Source organism: Lepidochelys olivacea, assembly GCF_965140295.1.
Source record: "Lepidochelys olivacea isolate rLepOli2 genome assembly, chromosome: 3".
Classification (NCBI taxonomy): Eukaryota; Metazoa; Chordata; order Testudines; family Cheloniidae; genus Lepidochelys; species Lepidochelys olivacea.
The window spans coordinates 30,607,604-30,630,634 of record NC_140413.1 but is presented as its reverse complement, the minus strand read 5'-3'; the positions used below and the strand labels follow the sequence as shown (position 1 = coordinate 30,630,634).

Genomic DNA, 23,031 nt, shown 5'->3' with positions numbered 1-23,031 from the left:
AGTTTTTTTATAGTATAGATCAGTAACTGCTTCTTTAAATACTCATCTTCATAAAATCAATTGGATAGCAGTGCGTGTGTGTAGATCAGCAGGTTTGTTTGCTTCTAGCTCTTTTTGGGCTGAGCTGCATCTGTGCTGAGCCCTGTTGTGTTAACTCCTTGTAGAATTTTTACAGTGAAATCTGAGTGAATTAAAATGATCCGAGTCTTTCCAGTGCTTTGCAACTTTCTCCATCTGGATCTTTTATCTCTTTTCTTCTCTCTTTCCCCCCTGCACATCTCCACACTCACATATAGCTCTATCTCATAGTGATATACTCATCATAAGGTCCAGGCAGGTTTGTGTCTCTTCTGAGCAGCTTCAGTCAATTGTGGTGAGGGCCCCTCTGACCCAGAGAAGCTGTAGAACACCCTCGGTTTTGGACAGAGCAGCCAGGTGAGTGCAGAGATGCAGTTGTGAGGTCCAGCAGAGCTGTTTCAGTCACGCTATAGGGGATAGGGCAGGTTGATGCTCGGAGAGGGGAATGTCAGTAAGCCCCCCCCCCCCGCTCTCCCTCAAGAAAAACCCAACTATGCGTGTGCTCTTTTCTCAACCCCAGCTCACCCATTCCGAAGAGGTATAATGTGTGTATGCTACTCGCTGAATTCTACATCCAGGAAAGGTGATCTGTGGCACTGTTGCATTCTTAGAGAGCCATGTATTACCTTTTTTTTTTTTTTTTTAATGACATTGTTCATAATCCTTTTCTTGATTGCTTTGGAGGTTGCCATTTTCTTAGTTGACTCCAGATGGCCCTTCCTTTTTGTTGCAGCTGTTCCTTCAGTACTGCCAAGTCTCTGATCTTCTCCTCTTTAGAAAAACAGCAGAACAGAGGCTTTAAAATATGTATAATGTAAATGTACACACACAAGGATCTACTCTTGCTGTAACTCTGTTATAACTGGCCCTTCAGTAGGACTTGCATATTAGAGTGACTCTGGTCTCTCCATAGGTCAGGTTGTGGTTAGTTTTCTGCTTTAAGCCTGAGCGTTTTGATTATATAACCCACACTACATTACCCCCAATTTGTCCAACAGCAGTGAAGTGGAGACGTGTGGTCCTCTGTCAGAGGACTGTTTGGGTTGGAGAAAAGGAAGTTTGAGGATTATTGGGCAAATGCATTTGTGAGATCGGAGTTTGAAATACAAAAGGTTTTTTGTTAGTGTAACACTGACAGACCCCAGTCATTGACGGGCGGGATTGAATCTGGGACCTCTGGAGCTTAATGCATGAGCCTCTACCGCATGAGCTAAAAGCCAACTGGCTGTTAGCTAAGGCTGTAAAGCGGACTCATTTTATCTTTCTCTCTAAGGCCTGGTCTACACTAGTATGGGGTGGGATCGATCTAAGATACACAACTTCAGCTGCGAGAATAGCGTAGCTGAAGTTGACGTATCTTAGATCGACTTAGAATCACTTATTTCGCAGCGCGGGATCGACGGCCGCTGCTCCCCCGTCAACTCCGCTTCCGCCTCTCGCTGTTGTGGAGTTCCGGAGTCGACGGCAGAGCGATCGGGAATCGATTTATCACGTTTACACTAGACACGATAAACTGATCCCCGATAGATCAATCACTACCCGCTGATCCGGCGGGTAGTATAGACATGGCCTAAGTGGTCTTGGTGCTGCTAGATGGGACAGAACACTACACCCAGGAGTTGTGTGGATTACATTAGCACAATTGTTCTAGCACATTTTTAGAAGGTGTTCTCTCCAATAGCTCAGCTTAGAAGCTTTGTATGTAGGCCCTCTGCTCGGATAGAATAGGAGTTCTCAACCTTTTTCTTTCTGAGGCCCCCCACCCCAATGTGCTATAAAACTCCATGGCCCACTTGTGCCACAGCAACTGTTTTTCTGCATATAAAAGCCAGGACCAGTGTTGGGGGAAGCAAGCCGGACAACTGCCCGGGGCCCCACACCACAGGGCCCCCCCCATGAAGCTAAGTTGCTCAGGCTTCAGCTTCAGCCTGGGGTGGCAGGGCTCGGGGCCCTAGGCTTCAGCCCCGTTAGATGAGGCTTCGGCTTTCTGCCCTGGGCCCCAGCAAGTCTAATGCCAACCCTGCTTGGTGGACCCCCTGAAACCTGCTCACTACCCCAGGGGACCCCGGAACTCTGATTAAAAACCACTGCCCTAGAGAACTGCTCCAAAACATACCTTCACCCAGTTCTCAACGTATGATTAGAGCCTTGGTTGGTTCTGCCTTTCCCAGTAAGAACTAATGCCTCCGAGTATTTTTGGAAAGACTAGGTAGTTACTTTTTTAAAAAACATTAGGTGTTCCAAAGTTTAGAACCTCCAGAAAGATTGCAGTGTCTCGTGTGTACTTTGCAAAAACTGTGCGTGCAGCCTGATGAAGACATTTACAAGCATGCTAAAGTGGATGTGCAGTGGGAAGGGTTCTGACCACGAGAATGGAGAGGGGGGATCTGGTTGGATCAGACCCCAAGATGGGTATTGTGCAGGGGCTCCTGCCAAACTTAGAATTCCTACAGACGGTCCTCTGGTGGCTTTCACATTACTGCTTTCAAAATACAGAGACCATATCTTATAAGCAAGCATGTGTCTGTATATTACAAAAAATAATAACTTAGCTTATTACAACCAGAAGAATTTTAAAAATCCAATGTTGTTTTCACTGCTCTTCATTATTGTTTTTATTTATTATATTACAGCAGTTCCGAGATGCCCCAGTTGGAATCAGGGTCCCATTGTGCTGGGCACTGTACACACACATAGTGAGACAATCCCTATTCCAAAGAGCTTACAGTCTGAATAGACAAGATGCTGAGGAAACAGGCACAGAAAGGTGAAATGACTTGCCCAAGGTCACACAGCAGGCTGAGGATAGTGCTGGAAATAGAACGCAGGTTCTTGACTCCCAGTCCAGCGCCCTATCACCTAGACCAGTGTTTCCCAAACTTTTTTGGCCATGAAACGCTTTTCAGCCTATTACGGAACACTTATATTATTATTTTGTAGTCATTTGGTTTTCAAATAGAAAATTGTGTTATTTATGCTCAAATATATTTTATTTTATAAAACAAAGCAAAAATACAAATTTTAAAATAACTTGAACTAACAATTTCTAACTGGAAAGCACGTATAAAGTAGTACAAAAATCAGGTGCAAGAGTCAAAATTTAAAATAGTGTTCTACTTTAAAAAAACTGTTTTTATATATACACAAACACCAAACAAATTAGATTTTTACTAGGAAAGTCTATTTTTATAAACAGAAATATAAATTTGGATTTAATGGGATTGGTGTTTCTGCGTTTTTCTATCACATATTCACTTAATATTAGGAATAATGCTGGAAAGTTGAAGCCTCATGTCAGGTGCAGCATCAAGTCTATTCCTATATTTGGTTTTTGTTGCAATATAATACGAAAATCCCATCTCACACAAATAAGTTGTAGCAAAAGGAAGGAGCACTCGAACTACATGTTTAGCCACATTAGGGTACTCTTCTATTAGGCTGCTCCAAAAATTATTCAGCAGAAGATCCTTTTGTTTCCCATCAGAAATTAAGTCAGTTAGGCTTTTGTAATCGTGCGCAGTAAAGCTGACTGGTTTGGCTGTAATTACAAACTGATTTCGAACCCAAGCATCATCATCAGTAGTTATAGGAAAATATTCTAATAGAGTCACGTAAGTGCTGTAAAATGGTGGTGGAAACTTCTTAGTGGACTGTAGAATTTATTTCAATCAGAAGTTCATGTACTGTAGGGAAGCAGTCAAAGTTATTCTGTTCTACAGAAGATGCCCAGAATTCCAGTTTCTTTTTTAACAACAAAATTTTATCCATTGTAGTAAAAATGGTCACATTCTTTCCTTGAAGCGACAGATTAATTTTGTTTAATTTTGCAAAAATATCTGCAAGATACGCAAGTCTCATTAGCCACAAGGAATTTTTCAGACAGTCATTAAATTTTCGTCCTGAATTTTCTGAAGTGAAGAATACCAGTAGTTCACTATGAAGTTGAAAAAGCTTCACAAGCACTTTTCCTCTGGATAGCCACCTCACTTCCGTATGTAAAAGAAGCGTTTTGTGCTGACTACCCATTTCCTCACACAAAATTTTAAATAATCTGGGTTGAAGTGGTCTAGATTTGACAAAACTGATCATTTGTACTGCTTCATCGAGCACAATTTTTAGATCTGCTGGTATTTCTTTAACTGCAAGTGCTTGTCTGTGTAGAACACAATGGCTCTTAGTGCTTTCTGGTGCCACACTTATGATGTGCATTACAACTCCCTTAATCTTCCCGATCATTGCCCGAGCATTGTCAGAACATACATCAATACATTTTCCCCAACTAATTTCATGCTTTCTGATAAAATTGTTGATGCAGTTGAATATTTCTTCTCCAGTCGTGTAGCTTTGCAGAGATTCACATAAGAGCAGGTCCTCTTCAGTAATATTATTAAATCTATATCGGACAAATACTAGTAGCACAGCAAGTCCTGAAAAGTCAGTGGGCTCATCTAGCTGCAATGAATACTCGTGGCAAATTTTCAGTCGGCAAACTAGCTCTTTTTCTATGTCATTGGCAAGATGTTTAATACAGCGTGCAGCAGTATGATTTGACAACTGTACAGCATCAATTTTTTTACCAGACTGCTCGCTCAACATGCACGTTACAATATCTTTTGCGCAAGGCTTGATAAACTTTTCTCCAATACTGTGAGCTTCTCCGGCAAGCGCTATATGGTAACTTACTCGATAAGGTGCCTCTGTTGCACTTTCGTTGTCTGTTTTAGCCATTTTAATCATCAAAAGTTTACAGTTTCCAAGTGAGTCACGCTGCCTCTTGAAAAAACTTATATCTTTGTCTTTGTACTCAGCATGCTTGGTTTCCAAATGCCTACGAAGTTTAGCAGGAGCCAATGAACTGTTTGCTAGTATTTTGTTGCACACGACGTACTGCGCATCAGGAACTTCTTTATTTCCAACACACGTAAAACCAAAAGACAAATAACTTTCATCATACTTTTGTTTCGGTCTTTTAACACCTGCTTCTTCTTGTTTTTTGATATACTTCAGTGGAAATTTTCACCGTGGATAACTCACTAGTATGAACAGATTTTTCAGCAACAAAAGACTGCGATTGTTCATCCTCACTTCGAAGTGTCACAATATTTTGCTTGTTTATATTGGCCACAGTTGGAGTACCAGAAAAACTTGCTTTTCATTTCAAAATTCCTTCTTTTAGCCACAAATCCATGGTGATTAGGTTTAGTAACAATATTTAGAAATACTGATTTTTGTCAAATTTTGTTCGTCACAGATATTTATATTGTTTCGAGTGAAGCTAGTTTAGTTGTGCTTATCACACACACGGTAACGACCCACCGATTTGAACGTGCTGAGTGAATGTTTTATTCAACATGGCGTAAAGAGAATGGTATGTGCATACCACTGCAGTTTGCACAACCTCGAGCGGAAGGGGTACGACGTCACTAACTGAAATGTGCCCAAAAGGGGTAGACACAGAGGTGAAAGTAAGCCGGTACACCCGTGCACTGTACTGGGGCAGCCTGGCTTCCCCAGGGGGCAATTTAAAGGGCCTGGCGTTCCCAGTCACTCTACTTTCTTTCGCCCCTGGGTAGATAGTCAACAAGCTTGCGTGCTGCATTCTCTTTATGCCATGATATTCACGGAACACCTATTCACGTCGTGCGGAACACCAGTGTTCTGTGGAACACAGTTTGGGAAACGCTGACCTAGACTGTATTTCTGGCATGTGTCTGAGCTTGAACAATGAAAATCTGTGAAGTCAGTTTCATTCTTGTCTACGGTCTGTTTCACTTTCAGGTTCTGAGTGTGCAGTGTTTGGATTCCAAGCACGGCAGGGAAATATCTATGTGCTTTAAACCCTCTTTTTATTTGACTTTAATAGGCAATTATGGAAACACTTGACTAGTCTGAAATCTCAAATGCTTGCTTTTTCAAAATCTAAATTTTGGCACCAAATTTGTGTCCCCCTAAAGTTCTAAATGTGATGATTCTGGGAGGAAGCAAAATATTTTTGTCTGGATTGAATCGATATTAATATTTGAGAATATAAATGTATTGAGACTAGAGTGACCAGACAACAAGTGTGAAAAATCGGGATGGGGGCGGGGGATAATAGGCACCTATATAAGATAAAGTCCCAAATATTGGGACATCTGGTCAACCTAATTTTGACAAATTCATCCCTGAAGTCATCAATGTAATCACACATGACTAAGTTGGACAAGTCTTCTAGGAAATTAAAACAATCCTGAGCCCGCAAGGTGTGAGATAAAAATGACCTAAAATAGTTATCTGATCTGTAATTTCTCAGAATTGACCCCACTTACTAGTTTATTAGCGTCACTTTTTATTTTTAAAATATCCTGCATATTGACCTCTGTGCCTCACCCTTTTGTAGTTAAGTCTTTCAGAGGCTGCCATACTTTTCTCATGTTAGTGGTATAAAAAGTTCACATAGCAGAGCCTTTGTTTTTTTGTTTTTTTTCTGTGTGACCATTCTAGTTTATACAGCTGTAGAGACGTTACCCTATTAGTTAGGACCACATTCTGAAACAGGGCGGGTTGAGTATAGCAACTGTATGCACAAGTCAGGGAACTGCATGTGCACGTGGACAAAGGGCAGAAATAGCAGTGGTGCTTAAAAGTTCCCTGAATCCCTTTCACTCAGAATAGTGCTGGATGCAGCAGAACTAACCATAATTTTAGTAGCTATCTAAGGACTGTATTCTGGCCACTGTTTTTCTGCAAATCCCTCAATGTTATCCAGTGGAAAGCCACTGTAGATCAAGGATAATGTTTGGACCTCACTTTGTAGCCCCTGCAGTATCATTAGGGTGACCCAAAGGGAAAACAGGACACCGTGTGAGGCTAGCCAGAGCGCCATCTTCCCTCTCTTCTCCCCTCCCCCGCCCCGAGGGGTGGCCTGAGCCACTTGCCCGAGCTCCCCCCTCTCTCTCTCTCTCTCTCTCCAAGGCTGGCGTCGCTGCTCACCTGAGCACTGCCTCCCTGCCCCCCTATCTCTGCCCCTGCCACCTCCCCCCTCCCCCGTGTGGGGCTGGCATCAGTGGTCCCCCCCGCAGATTCCTCTGCACCCCCATTTTTTTGACAAAAGTGGGCATTTGATTTGTTCCATTCTCTTGCCAGCTGATCAATTTGACAAATGCCGACTTTCGCCAGTAAAGTCGGGACAGCTGGGACAGGGCTTAAAAAGTGATTGTCCAGGCCAAAACGGGACATACGGTCACCCTAAGTATCATCCATAGAATGAGTTTGACACCTCTAATCTAGGCTATCCATAAGCCAGTAGGGCATGAGGGCCACTCAGGATGCCCATACATTGGCTGACAGGTGCACACCAAGGAAAGTGTGGTTACTCACACATGACATTCAAAGCCATTGTATGATGAGAACTAGGGTTTTTCCCCCCAGTATTAGCTGTAGTTGCCATAGAGCTAGGAGTTGCCATGTTTTCAGTCTGTTAGAGAAACAAGGTGGGTGAGGTAATTAATATCTTTTGTTGGACCAACTCTGTTGATGTGAGAGACAAGCTTCCAAGCTACACGGGTCTAGAGCTCTGTCTAAGCTCAAAAGCTTGTCTCTCTCTAACAAAAGATATTATCTCACCCACCCTGTCTCTCTGATATCTTGGACCAGCACAGCTACAACACTGTCTTTTAGTCATTTAAACTAATTGCTGCTTAAAAGGCTAATGGTAGGTAGGGTAGTGCTGAGAGGCGCCACCCCGTAAAATCTCAGTGATGTTTTATGGGTGCTCCCTTGTTTTGTCCTGTTCTGTTCTATCTCACATAGTAAATGATTAACCTTTTCAATGCCTGTACAAACATTAGCTGGGAGACTACATGGTCTAGTGCCTGAGACCCTTGACTAGGAATCAGGAGACCTGTGGTCTAGTCATTGCTCTGCCACTGTACACCTGTGTGACCTTGGGAAAATCACTCTGTCTCTCTCTGCCTGTTTCTCCCTTCCTCTGAGGTCTATTTAGGTTATAAACTCTTCATGGCAGGGAATGTCTCTCACTGTCTTTGTATATCACCAATGTGCAATGGAACCTTGATCTCAGTTAAAACCTCTAAATACTACAGTAATATAAATGACAAATAGTAGTAATTTAGAAATCTTATGAAAATAGCAGTATTGCCTTTATTTTTAGCATTTAGTCATTCACTGAATGTTACTAGAACCAGGCAGGCTGTTGTGATGGCAATTTGTTACTCTGGGACCAGTAAGACTGGGGCCTGGGGGGGTGCAAATTGTCTTTTCCATTTTTGGAGCTTGCACAGTTGTATGATTATCTCAATAGGTCAACGCAACAGATGTCTGCTCCAAACTAGTAGATAATTGCTTTGTGCTGAGCTGTTCATGAACTAATTTTTTCCTCCAGGAAGCTGCCTTTTTTTTTTTTTTTTAAGGCTTTGTATGTTTTGAATTTCAAAGCAGTGACCCTGGTAAATGTGTGTGTGCGTGTATATTCAGTGGTCAGTGCTTTTCCCCCAGTGTCGTCGTCTATTATTATTATTGTTACTCTTTTTTCACATGGCTACTTACTCTGTCTGGCATGATTTTTCCAAACCTGTGATTTCTTTCCTACCCTCCATCATTTTCCCTTATTACATCTTCCATCCTACTGAAGTTCTCAGGGATGCAAATTTAGACACCTTGAGCATGCATTATTTTCGTGTTTTATGTGGCAGTTTGTGCCCTCCACACACACACGGAGAATGGATTGGCAAAGAGACTACAAATGCCTTCATTTCCCTGCGCCTGCTCTGGGAATGTGAATAGGTTCGGTAAAAGAGGTATAATGAAATTGCAGAATAAATTGTTGGACAAGAGAAGCTTCGTCAAATGTAAGTTGACTAAAAAAATGGCAGTGATTCTGTGTAGCAAGTAGAACTGAATGGTCTTGTGTTGTTTTCCCATTAATATAAATCTTCATTTGTTATAATGCCTAGCCCTAAAGTTGGAGAGCCTGTTCCTGTTGTCCCTTCGCAGACTAAACACTTTTATTGACTTCCACAGGGATCTTGCTGTGATCAGCCTCTGTTACTAAGCATTGACATTGTGCTCAGTGCTGTTCCAAGACACAAAACACAAACAGCCCCTACTCCACAGAGTTTTATCATCTAAATGATGTAGATACTGTGACAAGGTCAGGCTAGATGGCTACAGGAGAGTGATAGAAAGCAGATATATTAGCCCCAGGTTAAGTAGGTCCCTTTTTCCTGGGTAAGGTAACAGGGAAGGTTCCAGAACAATCAGGAACTTTCTGGAAACAATTAAGGCAGACAGGCTGATTAGAACACCTGCAGCCAACCAAGAAGCTGCTAGAATCAATTAAGACAGGCAGGCTAATCAGGGAACCTGGGTCTAAAAAGGAGCTCACTTCAGTTTGTGGCATGCATGCGAGGAGCTGGGATCAAGAGGCGCAAGAAGCTTAGAGTGAGAAGGTGTACTACTGGAAGTCTGAGAAGTTCAAATATTATCAGACATCAGGAGGAAGGTCCTGTGGTGAGAATAAAGAAGGTGTTGGGAGGAGGCCATTGGTAAGTAGCCGGGGGAGTTGTAGCTGTCACGCAGCTGTTACAGGAGCCACTGTAGTCATTTGCAATCCACAGGGCCCTGGGCTGGAACCCGGAATAGAGGGTGGGCCTGGGTTCCCTCCATCCCCCCCACCTCCCTGCTTGATACCAGAGGAGTTGACCTGGACTGTGGGTTCCACCAGAGGGGCCTGTTCCCAGATCCACTAGGTGGATCAGCAGAGACTGTGAGGATTGTTGTTCTTCCTTTTCCCCATGCTAGCCAGTGATAAGGGTAACTGAGTGAACAGCAGATTTGAGCCACGAAAGTGGCCAAACTGAGGGCTGCAGTGAATCTCTGAGGTGAGCAAATCCGCCAATAAGCGCAGGACCCACCAAGGCAGAGGAGGCACTTGGTCACAATACAAAGCAGACAGGATGTATTGGGAGCCCCAGTGGGGAGGGAATCACTAGAAAATATGCATGTGTGTAGCAATATGAAATGCACACATTTAAATATAAAAGTTTGTATTCTAATAATTGACTCACTTCTTGTGGAGGCCACGGGAAAAGTGAGTCTTCTAGAGGTGATTTGAATGGAGTAAGGTTAGTGGCTTGGCAGATCAGCATTCTATCCATAGAGCACAGGGGGGCGGGGGAAGGAAGCCACGTGGATGGCTACATCAAAGCACAGTGGGCTTAAAAGTGGATGTGGTGGGAAAAGGAACACTCCTCACATGTGATGTGAACATGTTGGTTCTTTTGTTGGGTCATGGTGTATTCAGGTAAGTGTACATCGTAGATCTCTTATTTATATATCTTCCTTTGATTGTTGGTTAACATAGGGACTGATTAATGCAGTAGTGCACGTCTCCTTAAGGGGAATCCAGAGAGCTGACTGTGACTCTTCATATATCTGGTGAGTTGTGATCTGTAAAACACTAGCTGTATTGGAATCGTATGAAACTTTTCTGTTTCCATTGGTGAGGTAATTACACTTTAAATATATATATATTTATTGGGTAAGCCTCTACCAGAGCAGAGAAATCCGATGTAGCATGGCAAAAAAACTACCTCTCATTTTCAATCAATACAACTTGGTTTTCACCAGCACTCGAGGAGGTTTATTTAAAGCTCTGTGTTCCATAGAAGAGATGAGGAAGTAGGAAGTGCTTCCTCCCAGTAGATCTCTGTCCAAATTCGAGTGGCGCTTTTGTGTGTTTCTCTGCAACCCCACCCCAATTTGGAGCTGCTCCAAAATCATATCTAGAGTCTGCTTTGGAATTGTTTAAATGGTTCATCCTTAGACATGTATCCATTCCTTTCTAAAATAGAATGTTTCCTAAATGAAAAGTCAGATGGTGTGTAAGGTCTTGGAATGACCTATTTGAATAAGTGTCTGATTCTCTGTCCCTTCTCCCATTTCTTATGTTTTGGAGCCTTGCCAGTGAGGAAAGGAAATGCAGGAGTTGTTTCCATTGAGAACATGAATCACATTTTCTGATACTTTGTTCAATTTTTAATCTTTTAATCGTGAAATAGTCTGTGCTAATGGTAACCTATTTTCACTGGAGGGAATAGTCCAGAAGCCGTGAATCCATCTGTAAGACCAAGGAGTGATTTTGTTAAACTCTTGTGCTGCAATGATAACATTTAAAGTTTAAATGCAAAATTTAAACAGCTGAACAGATCAGGAGAATAAAAATACCTCAGATCCTTTAAGGTGCTGTCTGTTCTGTTCAGAAGGTGGAGTGAAAGTGATGGTAATATTCCTATCTAGACTGTTTGTCAGAAAGGAGGCGAGAGTAAGTTGGCCAGCATTTACAGAGTTAGCGAGAGGAAGAAAGAGAAGATGAATATGGAAAATTCCAGCCCTGAGCAATGCCCCTCCCAAGATCTATACTGCTTCTGACTCCTTGGAATTGAGGACATGAAGGTTCCTTTCCACCAATCTGTAGGAGCCCTCAGTGTTGGCACTCAACCTTGAAGCCCGTAAAGTTCCAAATATTGATGCTAATTCCAGGTCTTATAACCCACTGGGTCACAGTAATATATTCCCTATCTCTTGATTCTTAATTTACTACAAACAAAATGTAATAAACAAGGCTCAAGGTAAGAGAGGCACCTACCCGATTGCGTGCCCAAAGAAAAACACTGCCCTGTCTGTGCAGAGAGAATGTGTCACCTTAGAAAATGTGTTAATGGTATGGTATTAAACATGGCTTTGCCCCTACGGGTTAATCACAACATGCAAATGCATTTTAAAAGCACAACTGTCCAGGTCCGCACTAAGGAGAAAATCACGTTTAAGATTGTACTTATTGAAACATGTTACAAACAGTGTTAATGTGATGCATTCTCCCAGCATAGACAGGACCTTTGAAAATGCCAAGGTATGGGGAAGTGGGCATAAATCAGGGCATGTCTACACTGCTCTGTAAACCCAGGGTGAGTAGAATTCGAGTTAGGAGATTCTGGGTTTGTTAACCTAGGGCTTGAGTGTCTACACTTATTTGTAACCCCATGTTAGGAATTGTTGAGCCCCGGGGCTCCAGCTTCTACATTGTATTATATGGGCCCAAGTCCAACCACCCATATCCCAGACTTCCTAGCACCCTCCCAAAATATGGCCACTTTGTTCGTGATGCAGTGTGAAGAAACTTCGTTCTCCACCAAACTTGACTGTCCAGAGGACAAGGCCTAGAATCTGTGGACACCACAGTGTAATGTATGTGGGGAGGTGCTACACATCTTTAATGGACGCTAATAGTTTCACTCTCAATCATTTCTGGTTGGGTTTCTTTAGGGGTATTTACTCAAAGTCCACACGTAATTACTGTGTGTGTGGTGTGGGAGGATCCTGGCACAGGCTAGCAAGCTGGGTACGTACCCAGGGTCCTCAGCAGGCTTATACTAGGACAGCTAGCCCATGCTGAAGACATACTTATGTAAGGCAGCCACCACAGAAAAGTACTATTTCTTATTCCAGAAGTTAAGTGATATTTTTTTAAATATCTATAGACTTTATGGTTGTAAAGGGAATTTGTTAAATATAAAGCAGTGTGGTAATGTCTGGCAACACCACCAGAAACAACCGATCTGAAGGAAGTGTGAACTGCCCCCACCCATTTCAGTGGGTTGCAGAGTGGATTGATTTTACATCAAGGCAATTTAAATCATGATTTAAATTACCAAGCGGAAAGCCTCAATTTAAATAATTGGTTTTAATCAATTTTTCCATTTAGACTTCAGTTATTTTCTAAAGAAAGGTGCATTCTCATTGGCTGATGTAACCATTAAAACATGTTGATTTACAACTAAATAGAGCCTTTACATTAGATTGGATCCATCTTTTTGCTACCTAGAAGGGTACACAGTAACTATATACATATATATTTAAACAATTATATAGTTAATATTTTCAGATTCTTAGTGATTAATTTACATTTTAGTATGTTAGAAAGTGGCGAATGATATATTATTTGCAGTGTTGTAGCTTACTGCTTATTTATTGGTAATTAATTTTTTGCTTATGACTTGTGTCAAGCTGCATTAGGATGTAACTGGAATTTAATTAAACACACAAAACAGCATATAAAATTGATTGTTATTAAACAAAACAAGCCCTTAATACAGTATATGACCTATTGTACCATATTTATAAAGCTTGACCTCAAAAGGTAGATTCCCCCCCCACCCCCATGATTCTTTCTTTATATAGAAAAGCAGTCTTTAACTCAGTTTTTAGATAGAGGCTCGTGAATAATTATTATATTAAAATGTTTTAAGAGATTATTAGTTTAGGCCTTAGCCTATTTTGTATTAAATTCAGCTTTCATTTTAAAGAGGTTACTTTTAAAAAGAAAACTCTATAATGTAAATAACATCATAGAAAAATCTAATTTAAATCAAATCTTTTATTTATTTATTTAAAAATTGTTTTTTATCCACCTTGGATTGATGATTCTGATTTATAGTGATCATTTAAATGTCAGCACAGATGAGGAATGCACTCATTAACAAAACATTCAGGAAAGGACTTGCATTAAAAGTCATGTCCCTCCTGGGGAAAAAGGTGTATTTTTAGCATGTGTTAGCTAACCTATGTTAACATCATGGTGTAGACAAGTTGTAGTTTTAACACACTGATCAAATAACACATGTTAAAACTAGTTTGCCTTGTCTACACTAGGATTTTAACATGTTTAAAAGTACACCTTTTTTTCTAATGAAAACAAAGCCATAGGGATTAACAGTCTACTGCAAGTGACATTGCATTTTGGCATCATGAATGGCTGAAGCATAGTTTTTGCTTAAAAATTGTTATGGGTGGTGCTTCAGAGCTCAGATTTTATTTTTCCATTTGAACTCTGCATTTGTTTTGCATTTAGAAAAGGACTGACACAGGATATAGAAAGTATGCTATGTTTGCTCTTTGTTGGTGTGGTAGCAGGTATAGGTTAGCACTTCATATTTGATGAAAGTCTGAGTACTTGTTCCAAATCAAACCTCTTTCTAAAAGAAAGATCAAACTTTTTTTTATTTCCTCCTTCAAAAAGGAAAATACACCAGAACCTGGGCTTCACTGATAACTCAGATTTTTTTAATGCAAAACTAAAGTAGTTGAATTTGACTCAACCTTCCCACCCATCACCACACCTAGAGAGTTCATTCCAGACATACCAGGCCATGGAGTTTTGGGAAAATATATTCTGTATTATATTTCTGTTTATACAGCCTGGATCATGGAGCTGAGTTCATCAGTATACTTCAATGAAATTAGTGTTGTCTTGACTGCTCTTTTGTGTTTCTTTCAGAGATGACTTTCCTTTCAGATTAAGGGCTCAGAGTATCGTATACAAATGCCAGCAAAGAAAAGGGTTTTTTTAGCTGTTCCTCCACTGGAAAATGTCACTGTGACCTTGCAATAGACCTCTTGTAGGAATTGCTCCCTTTCTCCTCTACAGGTACAGTTGGTGCCTTATTGTCCTTGTGCATATATTTATGGTGAACCATACGAACGCATCAAGTTGTTGGTCTATTCAGATTTTTGGGTCCTGTGGCTCTCACGCACTGTGGTCAAGGGCTCAGTGCCAGGAAGTTAATGGGACCTATTCATTGCATATAAAGCTAAGTGTGGGCACAAGTCTTTGCAGGATAAGGGCCTAAATGCTATACTCTGATTTCTTTAGGAATTGAATACAAAGCATTTCAGCAAGTGCAAGAACTGACAGTTCAGTATGGCATAGTGCCCTCCTTTGTCCCACTCTGCTGAACTGCATTTTAAAACAACCCTGTTTTGTTTGCTTCCTGAAGGAATTTTTCCATTGTTTAATATAGATTTTGCTATGAAATGGGCTTATTATTCAGATCACCAAGCTTACGCATGGCCTGTTAGAATGCACTGTTAAAAAAACAAAGAAACCAAATATAGCCTGCCTTTTATAACCTTTTAGCAGCTTGGTGGTGGTGATAGGAAAACTGGAGCTCTCTGATCAGGGCTCAGGCACAGCATGTGTATCTGAATCCCCACCTCCCGCCACCACTTTTTGTTTTGTTGTGGATCAGTCAGATGGGTTTCATGTTTTGCTTTGAAGGCAGAGAGGTTCATGGTGGCTCTAATGCCATCTGAGTGGGAGCTCTACACTTGCATTGTATGGTAAGTATGTTGTGACTGCAACATGGTACTATAGTTTCTTACATTGATGCTTGTCTGAGGTCTTTGGTAAATCTTTTGAGCCCTGTGCTAGAAAAAGATCTTCTGTGCCAGCAGGTGGTAGATAATAACCACTAAATTTTTGATGGTATCATCTCCAGGATAAAGGGAGCTTATATCAATTATATACAGGTTGAAACATTCATTTGTGGCTGGCACACTCATCTGTATCAAGACCTTCGGCCCAGAACCTCAGCTGGTGTGGAGTTATCTAAATTTACAATAGCAGAGGATCTGGCCTCATGATTTGCTACCTCTCCCTACTGCCTGTCTCCCTCTATAATGGTGCCGACTAACCTTTAGTCTCAGTGGCTCAGATCGGCACAGCTAGGAATGCCAGGAGTAAAATTTTGGCCACATTGAAATGAATAACAAAATTCCCAATGGCTTCAGTGGGGCCAGGATTTCACCCTGGCTTTTTTCTAGTGAGCTGCTATGCTTGCTGAAACTACGATTTGTGCTGTAAAAGCTTGTGGCAAGCTCTAGACATGTAGATTTCAATACTAGAGCAATTGTGGTAGGTTATGGTTTTCATTTTGTTTTGGGGATTTTGCCCAAATAGGAGGGAAAGGTTTGAAACTACTTGTTTAGTTATTTTAGGGTTAGCCAGAAAATTTTGAGGCTCTAATTTAAAGGATATTTTGGGGGGCAGGTAGAAATGTCAAATGTTTAGTGGTTTTGTGCTATTGAAACTGAGTTGGTATGTGAAAAGTAGCACTGCATTTATGGGGCTTCCAGTTTACTGTTTTTGTATTGGATGTGCCCAGTCAAAAAGTTTAAAATAAAACTGAGAATTTTTCAAATGAAAAGATTTTTTGTTTTGTTTTTATTTAAAACAAACAAAACCTTGGGGAGAATGAAAACTTTAGTAGAAAAACTTGATTTTCTCTTTTTTTTGTTGTTGAAGCTTTTTCAGCATTTCTTATCAATGTTTACTGCATTTTTAAATAAAAGCTACATTGTTATTGAAATTTGAAAACTTGGCTGTGTCGGTAATCAAAAATCTTAATGTTTTTGATGGTCTTTTCACTATATGTTTCTGTATTCAAATATCACAATCTGATTTTTTTTTTTTAAACAAAAGCTTGGGTCCATTTCAAACCATATGATACAGAAGTAACTTCAAAACATTTTGTGAAATTAAAAAATATCAACCAGTTTTAGTAACAAAAATGTCTCAGCCCACCCAACTCAGCCTCGATTTGGCAGTCAGACTGCATTTCTTTCCTCCTGTGCAGCATCACCAGCCATAAAGATTCTACAGACCAAATTTTAGGGCTTGATATAATCTGGTCATTAACTTTGTAATCCCATTGTCTCTCCCTTACTCTTATGCCAATTTTACTGCCATCCGTTGGTTTGCACAGGTGCAGTTGATTGGTCCTGTTCCTGAGATTTAGTAACCTATACTGTTGATGTACATGAAGGAGTTGAAGAGTTGAATGCCCCTCTTTTTTTCTCCTTTAGCTGTGATCATCTGTAGGGCTGACCGAAGTATAAAAGGCAAAAACACAAAACAAAAAGAAAACCCCAAACCATATTTGTCACTGAAGTCAGCAGATATGACTCCACAGTGCATTGGGAGTAGATCTGATAAGTAAGAAATTATCATTCTTACATAATCATTTGTCAGAGTAGAACACACAATTGAAAGTTATAAACATATTACAAGTCTGATAAACCAAAAGGGAAAAAAGACTGTTTTCTCTCTCTCAGTGCTTTAGAGTACTCAGTAATACAGCATAAAAAAACTCTTATTGATACACAATGTATTTGTTGTTTTGCTGGCATCTCCTAGATGCTGTTTACACTGTGAGCAGAATTCTTTCATTGACCCTGTACACAAAATGCTAAGCCCTAAAGAGGCTTTGGGCTGACAGCTAAAGGACATCTGGCATGGACAGGATATAAAGATGGTTATGATCTAAATTTAATAACTCATGTTACATATTTTAAAAAGTCAAATTAAAATACATTCATTCTTTTTCTTTTTCTTTTTTTTTTTATTGTACGGTTATTTCTGTTCTGCTCTGATTTTTGGCTGTTTGATAATTTCCAAAGGGAAATGAGGATTAAATGCTCTCTCCCGTTTATTTTCCAGTCTATATTGGGTATCATTTGCCATCCTGTATGCTCACTTGCCATGAAAATTTATTTTAAAGCTTTAATTATATTAACATCTTAAATTTATATAATGTGAAAGGCATTTAGAGAACTCCTCATCCCACATGATTTTTTCTTGTTCAGCCCAACCACCTTGTAAAATGACCTTACATTTAAAAACATTATGTTGAGAAGTTTCCCTTGTCATGAAATAACATATAAACTAACTTCATTTTTAAGCCTTGTTAGTTTCACACATCTGCTAAAGGAGGACAGAATAAAAGTTAGCTGTCTTTCTCTCAACTCCATTTAAAAAAAAGGGGGGGAGACCCCTTAGGTTTTGGGGGGGGTAATAACCTACACCCCTGCCTAATCTGTTCCCACCCAAATGAACACATCTTCCTGCCTTCCTTGGAATATTGGTTTTATTTTTCATTGCATTGGGAGTGTTTTGCCTCTTGCACTTATAGTACCTTCTCTCTGAATTGCAAAGCATTATATAGACTTGTGTGTGTAACTTCTGGTTCCGTAACCCAAATGACAGAGGGGATGAGGGGTCATGGAGAAAACTGAGAGAGAACTTACTTAGCAGCAAGCCAAGGATGAGTGGGATTTTGTCTTTGTTTTTTTGGAGTAGTGTTTTTTGGTACAGTGATTAATTTGTCACCGAACGCTCAGTCATGAACTTCTGTCTAGGTGATGGAATTTGGTTTCACACTGAAGTAGGTGGTGGTTGTACAGGGTATTACCACAATGTGTATGAAAATATTATAGTAATGATGATATTCTGTCAATGCTTTCTCTCTGTCCTGTAGCAAGATTATTTGAAAGTGAGGTTGTTCTCAGATGAATACAGTGCTGGTGGGTGCCATCCACTGCTAAATTTGCTCAGTAAATCAGAAGTGAACTCCTTCCCCTATTGAAATCAATGGCAAAGCTCCAACTGCCTTCAATAGGACCAGGATGCCCCACCCCAGCAATGGGAAGGCTCATACGTGAATTTCTTAAGTTCCAACTGCAGTTGTCTCAATCAGATCAAAGGGGCTCTGTGCAGACGCAAGGGTACTCTCCGCATGCAGTCATATGCAGGGTCCAGGCCTTCGTCCATAAATGCAGATTTTCAAGAGAGCTTGGAGGTGCTCAGATTGCCCTTATAAGCGCTCAGCACCCATTGTGATGCTCATGGCCAGTTTTTCAGAACAGTTCAGCACCTGACCTGCACCCAACATGCTAAGGTTTGTTTACAAAACATGTTGCTACTTATTTTAGTGCCTACAAGGAGACTGAGCTCTTTTGAAAATTCTGCCCTAAACATTCTGTGTGTTGGGGGAGAGGGGTTCACTAACTTCACTTTCATTTTTTTAAAAATAACCTTTTCAAAAGGACACTGCCAACTTAAAAATTATGTTATAGGTCAGCATTTCTTCACTTTTATATTAATGATAGTATAGATTATTAAAAGTGGAAAAAATTAACAGTACAATTGATTTGTCATTAATTCTGTTGTATTGTTTACTACAGCAGTGATTTCCCTACACCTCTCCCCCTCCAGTTTTGTGAACTAGTTACATGCCAATTTAGTGACTGTTTGGAAATTTGAGTTGAAATTGAAACATTAATACACACTTGAAAAGCATATACAATGTATATAAAATATGTGTATCTGAAAAAGTTTAATAGATTTGAAAAGTATGAACATAGACTAGCTTACTTATACAGCTGTTGTTTTTTATGGCAATGTCAGTGCATTCATTTTGGTGATGTTGGCCAACCTAATAATTTCAAATTATGATTTGTAAGCAAATTCTAAATGAGCTCTCCCTGACAGCTAGTGATGAGTGGGAGGGGGAATGAAATGTTGTTGTTCTTATTGTATGAGTAAAGCGCAGTAGAACTGTACTTAGCCTGTGTTGATTTAGGGCATCAAGAGAGAGGGTGGGGACAGGTGTTTTTCTTGATTGTCTGTCTGAATCACAAGTACAATTTGACCTGCCCCTCTCCACTGTTTAAAGACAGAGCTGATTAGGCTCCATAGATAGTCTTTTGTTTTGTTAAGTGACCACTACAGCTGAAATCACTGATATTAGGTCTAAGTGTTCAGTCCTGCTGTGGAGACAGTGTTTCTGTGGAAGAGAGGGCCCAGCCTGCATTAGCAGCAAGGTTCCCCCACTGAGATCTCAGCTGAAATCACTGAGAGCCGGTGAAACCTCAAGAGACCAACTCACAGATGTCACGGTGGCAGCAGAAGGTGACTGCGCAGGGCCATTGGCAACAGAGCAATGGAGTGAACGGTGGCACAACGAACAACAGTGGCCAGAGCGAACAGTGAGCAGCTGGAGGAAGGACCAAGGTGCCTTATTGCCCCCCACCTGGGAGGTGAACTCATGTGAAAGCACCTCTGAACTCTGAATTTCCACTGAGCAAGGACAACGCCGGTGAGTGGGGTGAGGTGGAGGGAAAAGTGAGGGGCACGTTAAATAAACATTTGTTTGTTGGTCTATATTTTAGTGACTTTGCTCAGAATGCTAGATTTGTGGCTGGGAATGGAAACTTATATACATATGTTTCCTAGTAGGCCAAGATTTTTAAAATGCATTATTTGCCAAGGTTGTTATCTCTCATCGTTGCTATCTTGAGAGGTCATTATGTTGGGGAGTTTCTGTACTAAACATTTTTATTATTATAATTAATTTTTATATAAGACTGCTCATACTAGGTCAGACCAGTGGTCCATATAGCCCAGTATCCTGTCTTCCAACAGTGGTCAAGGCCAGGTGCTTCAGGGGGAATGAACAGAATAGGTAATCATCAAGTGATCCATCCCCTGTCGTCCATTCCCAACTTCTGGCAAACGGGCTAGGGACACTCAGAGCATGGTGTTGCATCCCTCCCCGTCCTGGCTAATAGCCACTGATGAGCCTATTCTCCAGGAATTTATCTAGTTCTTTTTTAAATCCTGTTACAGTTTTGGTCTTCACAGCATCCCCTGGCAAAGAGTTCCACGGGTTGACTTTATGTTGTATGAAGAAGTACTTCCTTTTGTTTTTTTAAAACCTGCTGCCTATTAAATTCATTGGGTGACTGCTAGTTCTTGTGTTATGTGAAGGATTAAATAATATTTCCTTATTCACTTTCTTCACACCAGTCAAGATTTTATAGACCTCTATTATATCCCCCTTTAGTAGTCTCTTTTCTACAATGAAAATTCCCATTCATTTTAATCTCTCCTCCTGTTTCATACCCCTAATCATTTTAGTTGCCCATCTCTATACCTTTTCCAATTCCAATACATCTTTTTTGGGGTGGAGTGACCAGATCTGCACACAGTATTCAAGGTATGCACGTACCATGGATTTATATAGAGACAATATATTTTATGTCTTATTATCTATCCCTTTCTTAATGATTCCCAACATTCTGTTTGCTTTGTTGACTGCCGCTGCACATTGAGTGGATATTTTCAGAGAACCATCCACAATGACTCCAACATCTTTCTTGAGTGTTTACAGCTAATTTAGACTCCATCGTTTTGTATGTATAGTTGAGATTGTTTTCCAGCGTGCATTACTTTGCATTTATCAACATTGAATTTCATCTGCCATTTTGTTGCCCAGTCACCCAGTTTTGTGAGATCCCTTTGTAACTCTTCGCAGTCTGCTTTGGACTTAACGATCTTGAAAAGTTTTGTATCATCTGCAAATTTTGCCACCTTAGTGTTTACCCATTTTTCCAGATCATTTATGAATATGTTGAATAGTAATGGTCCCAGTACCGACCCCTCAGGGATACCACTATTTATCTCCATTCTGAAAACTGATGATTTATCCCTACCCTTTGTTTCCCATCTTTCAACCAGTTACTGATCCATGAGAGGACTTCCCTCTTATCCCATGATGGCATACTTTTCAAAAGTCAATTTAAATTAAATACTTTTTTTTTAATTTATATTTTTTTAGAAATCTAGACCTGTTATGTGTTTTGGTGTTTTTTGCATTATCCTTATGTTAAATTTGCATTATCTTAACAAAACATTTAATTTATTCATATCTCTTTCTATATGTTGCAGGTCAAAGTGAAAATGAAAAGACAAAAAACAATACAACAATTTTTCCACTGCAAGGCCTCAAAAACTAACCAAGGTGAAGAACCCATCGAGAACCAAGAATATATCAACATGTCATCTGAAGGTTAAAGTGGTGTATCTACATCCGACCAGCCCGAAACACAAATACAGCTACCTACTGAAGAAACAGTGTCTCCAAAACCTAAAGGCAGTTCCCGATGTTCGTCAGTCAGTGTTCCCATTTATTGAAGTTACAGAAGATGGCTACTAGTGCACCTCTTGCAAAAAAGCTTACGAAGAAGGAAAGCTTTCCAATGCTATAATCGGTAAAAGTGGAGGAGCTTGGTTTGTCAGACCGATCAGCAAAGCCAATGCTGACAAACTACGTGAAAAGGCAGCAAAACATCAGGCCTCTGGACTGCATCAACATGCAGAAAGCCTTATAAGCCCACTTTCAAAGCCAATTTTAGAAGTACTTAATGAGACTGTTAAGAATGCTGGAGACACAACACAGTTCATGCGAACAAACATGGCTGTAGCATCCTACTTTCTATTTAAGCAAGAGATACCACACACTACAAACTGGAGGCCAATGTTAAGTGCATTGTCACTTGTTCATCCTGAAGTTGAACACTGGTTCCGAACAAGACCAGCAAATGCTCGCTATCTTTCTGCAAGAAACTTAACTGGCTGGCTACAAGCATGCGGCGCAATAGTGAAAGACTGAACAGTTGAAAAAGTGAAGAACTCTCACCACATTCAAAAAAATTGCATACATGGCTGATGAAGCACTGATGCAAATGGGCATCAAGTATTAAGTCATTGTGTTGTACGTTATCTTGATGTCAGTGGTAGGCCAGTAGGTGCATTTCTAGATGTTCAAGTTATAGAAGACACATTGGCTGCATCTGTGACAGCCCACATCTTAGAAGAGTTAAATGCTTGTCAGTTGGACCCCAAACAGATGGTTGCTTGTGCATTTGATGGAGCTGCAAACTTTTCTAGAAGACATGGTGGAGTACAAGCTTTGCTCAGAGAAAAGTGTAACCGTAATCTCTCCTATACACACTGCAGAGGCCATCTACTCCAACTAGTGCTAGTACGAGCTGCAGACTCTTCAAAAGACATTATAAAAGCTATACATTTAATGTCTTCATTATATTCTTTTTTCAGTAAGAGGCCAAAAAGACTGAATATCTTGGAAAATATAGAAGATACACTGGGACTGAAGTTCAAATTAGTCAACCTGGGAAAACCCTCTGGCTTTCTCATGAGCGATCCTTGGCTGTTGTCTTAAAATTACTCCAGCCACTATTACTGGCTTTGGAAAGTATCTACCAAGATGGGATGGATCTAAGTAGTGAGGCTGGTGGATTACTTTTGCTACTACGTTCAGAGAAGATTATTGCCATTCTCTCTCTTGCAAGTCTACTGTTGAAACCACTTGGGTCATTAAACAAGGCATCTGCTACAACAGTAGTAGATCTTTGTCCAGCAATAGAAGCTACATTTGGATCAATCAGAGAGCTATCCACTGAAAAAGTACTGGAAGA

The 23,031-nt window shown here is 40.4% G+C and overlaps 2 protein-coding genes across 4 annotated transcripts in view; one reads left to right on the top strand and one right to left on the bottom strand.

The window, feature by feature from the left end:
* The window catches only part of HPCAL1 (hippocalcin like 1), a 105,660-nt gene that overhangs the window by 63,489 nt on the left and 19,140 nt on the right, over positions 1 to 23,031 (top strand). The gene's annotated exons all lie outside the window — the stretch shown is intronic.
* On the bottom strand, positions 3,721 to 6,428 carry ZBED5 (zinc finger BED-type containing 5; the record flags this gene model as incomplete). Its single annotated transcript, XM_084624267.1, has 2 exons — positions 3,721 to 5,079; positions 6,387 to 6,428. 2 exons carry the CDS (start codon positions 6,426 to 6,428, stop codon positions 3,721 to 3,723), a joined length of 1,401 nt encoding a protein of 466 aa, XP_084480393.1.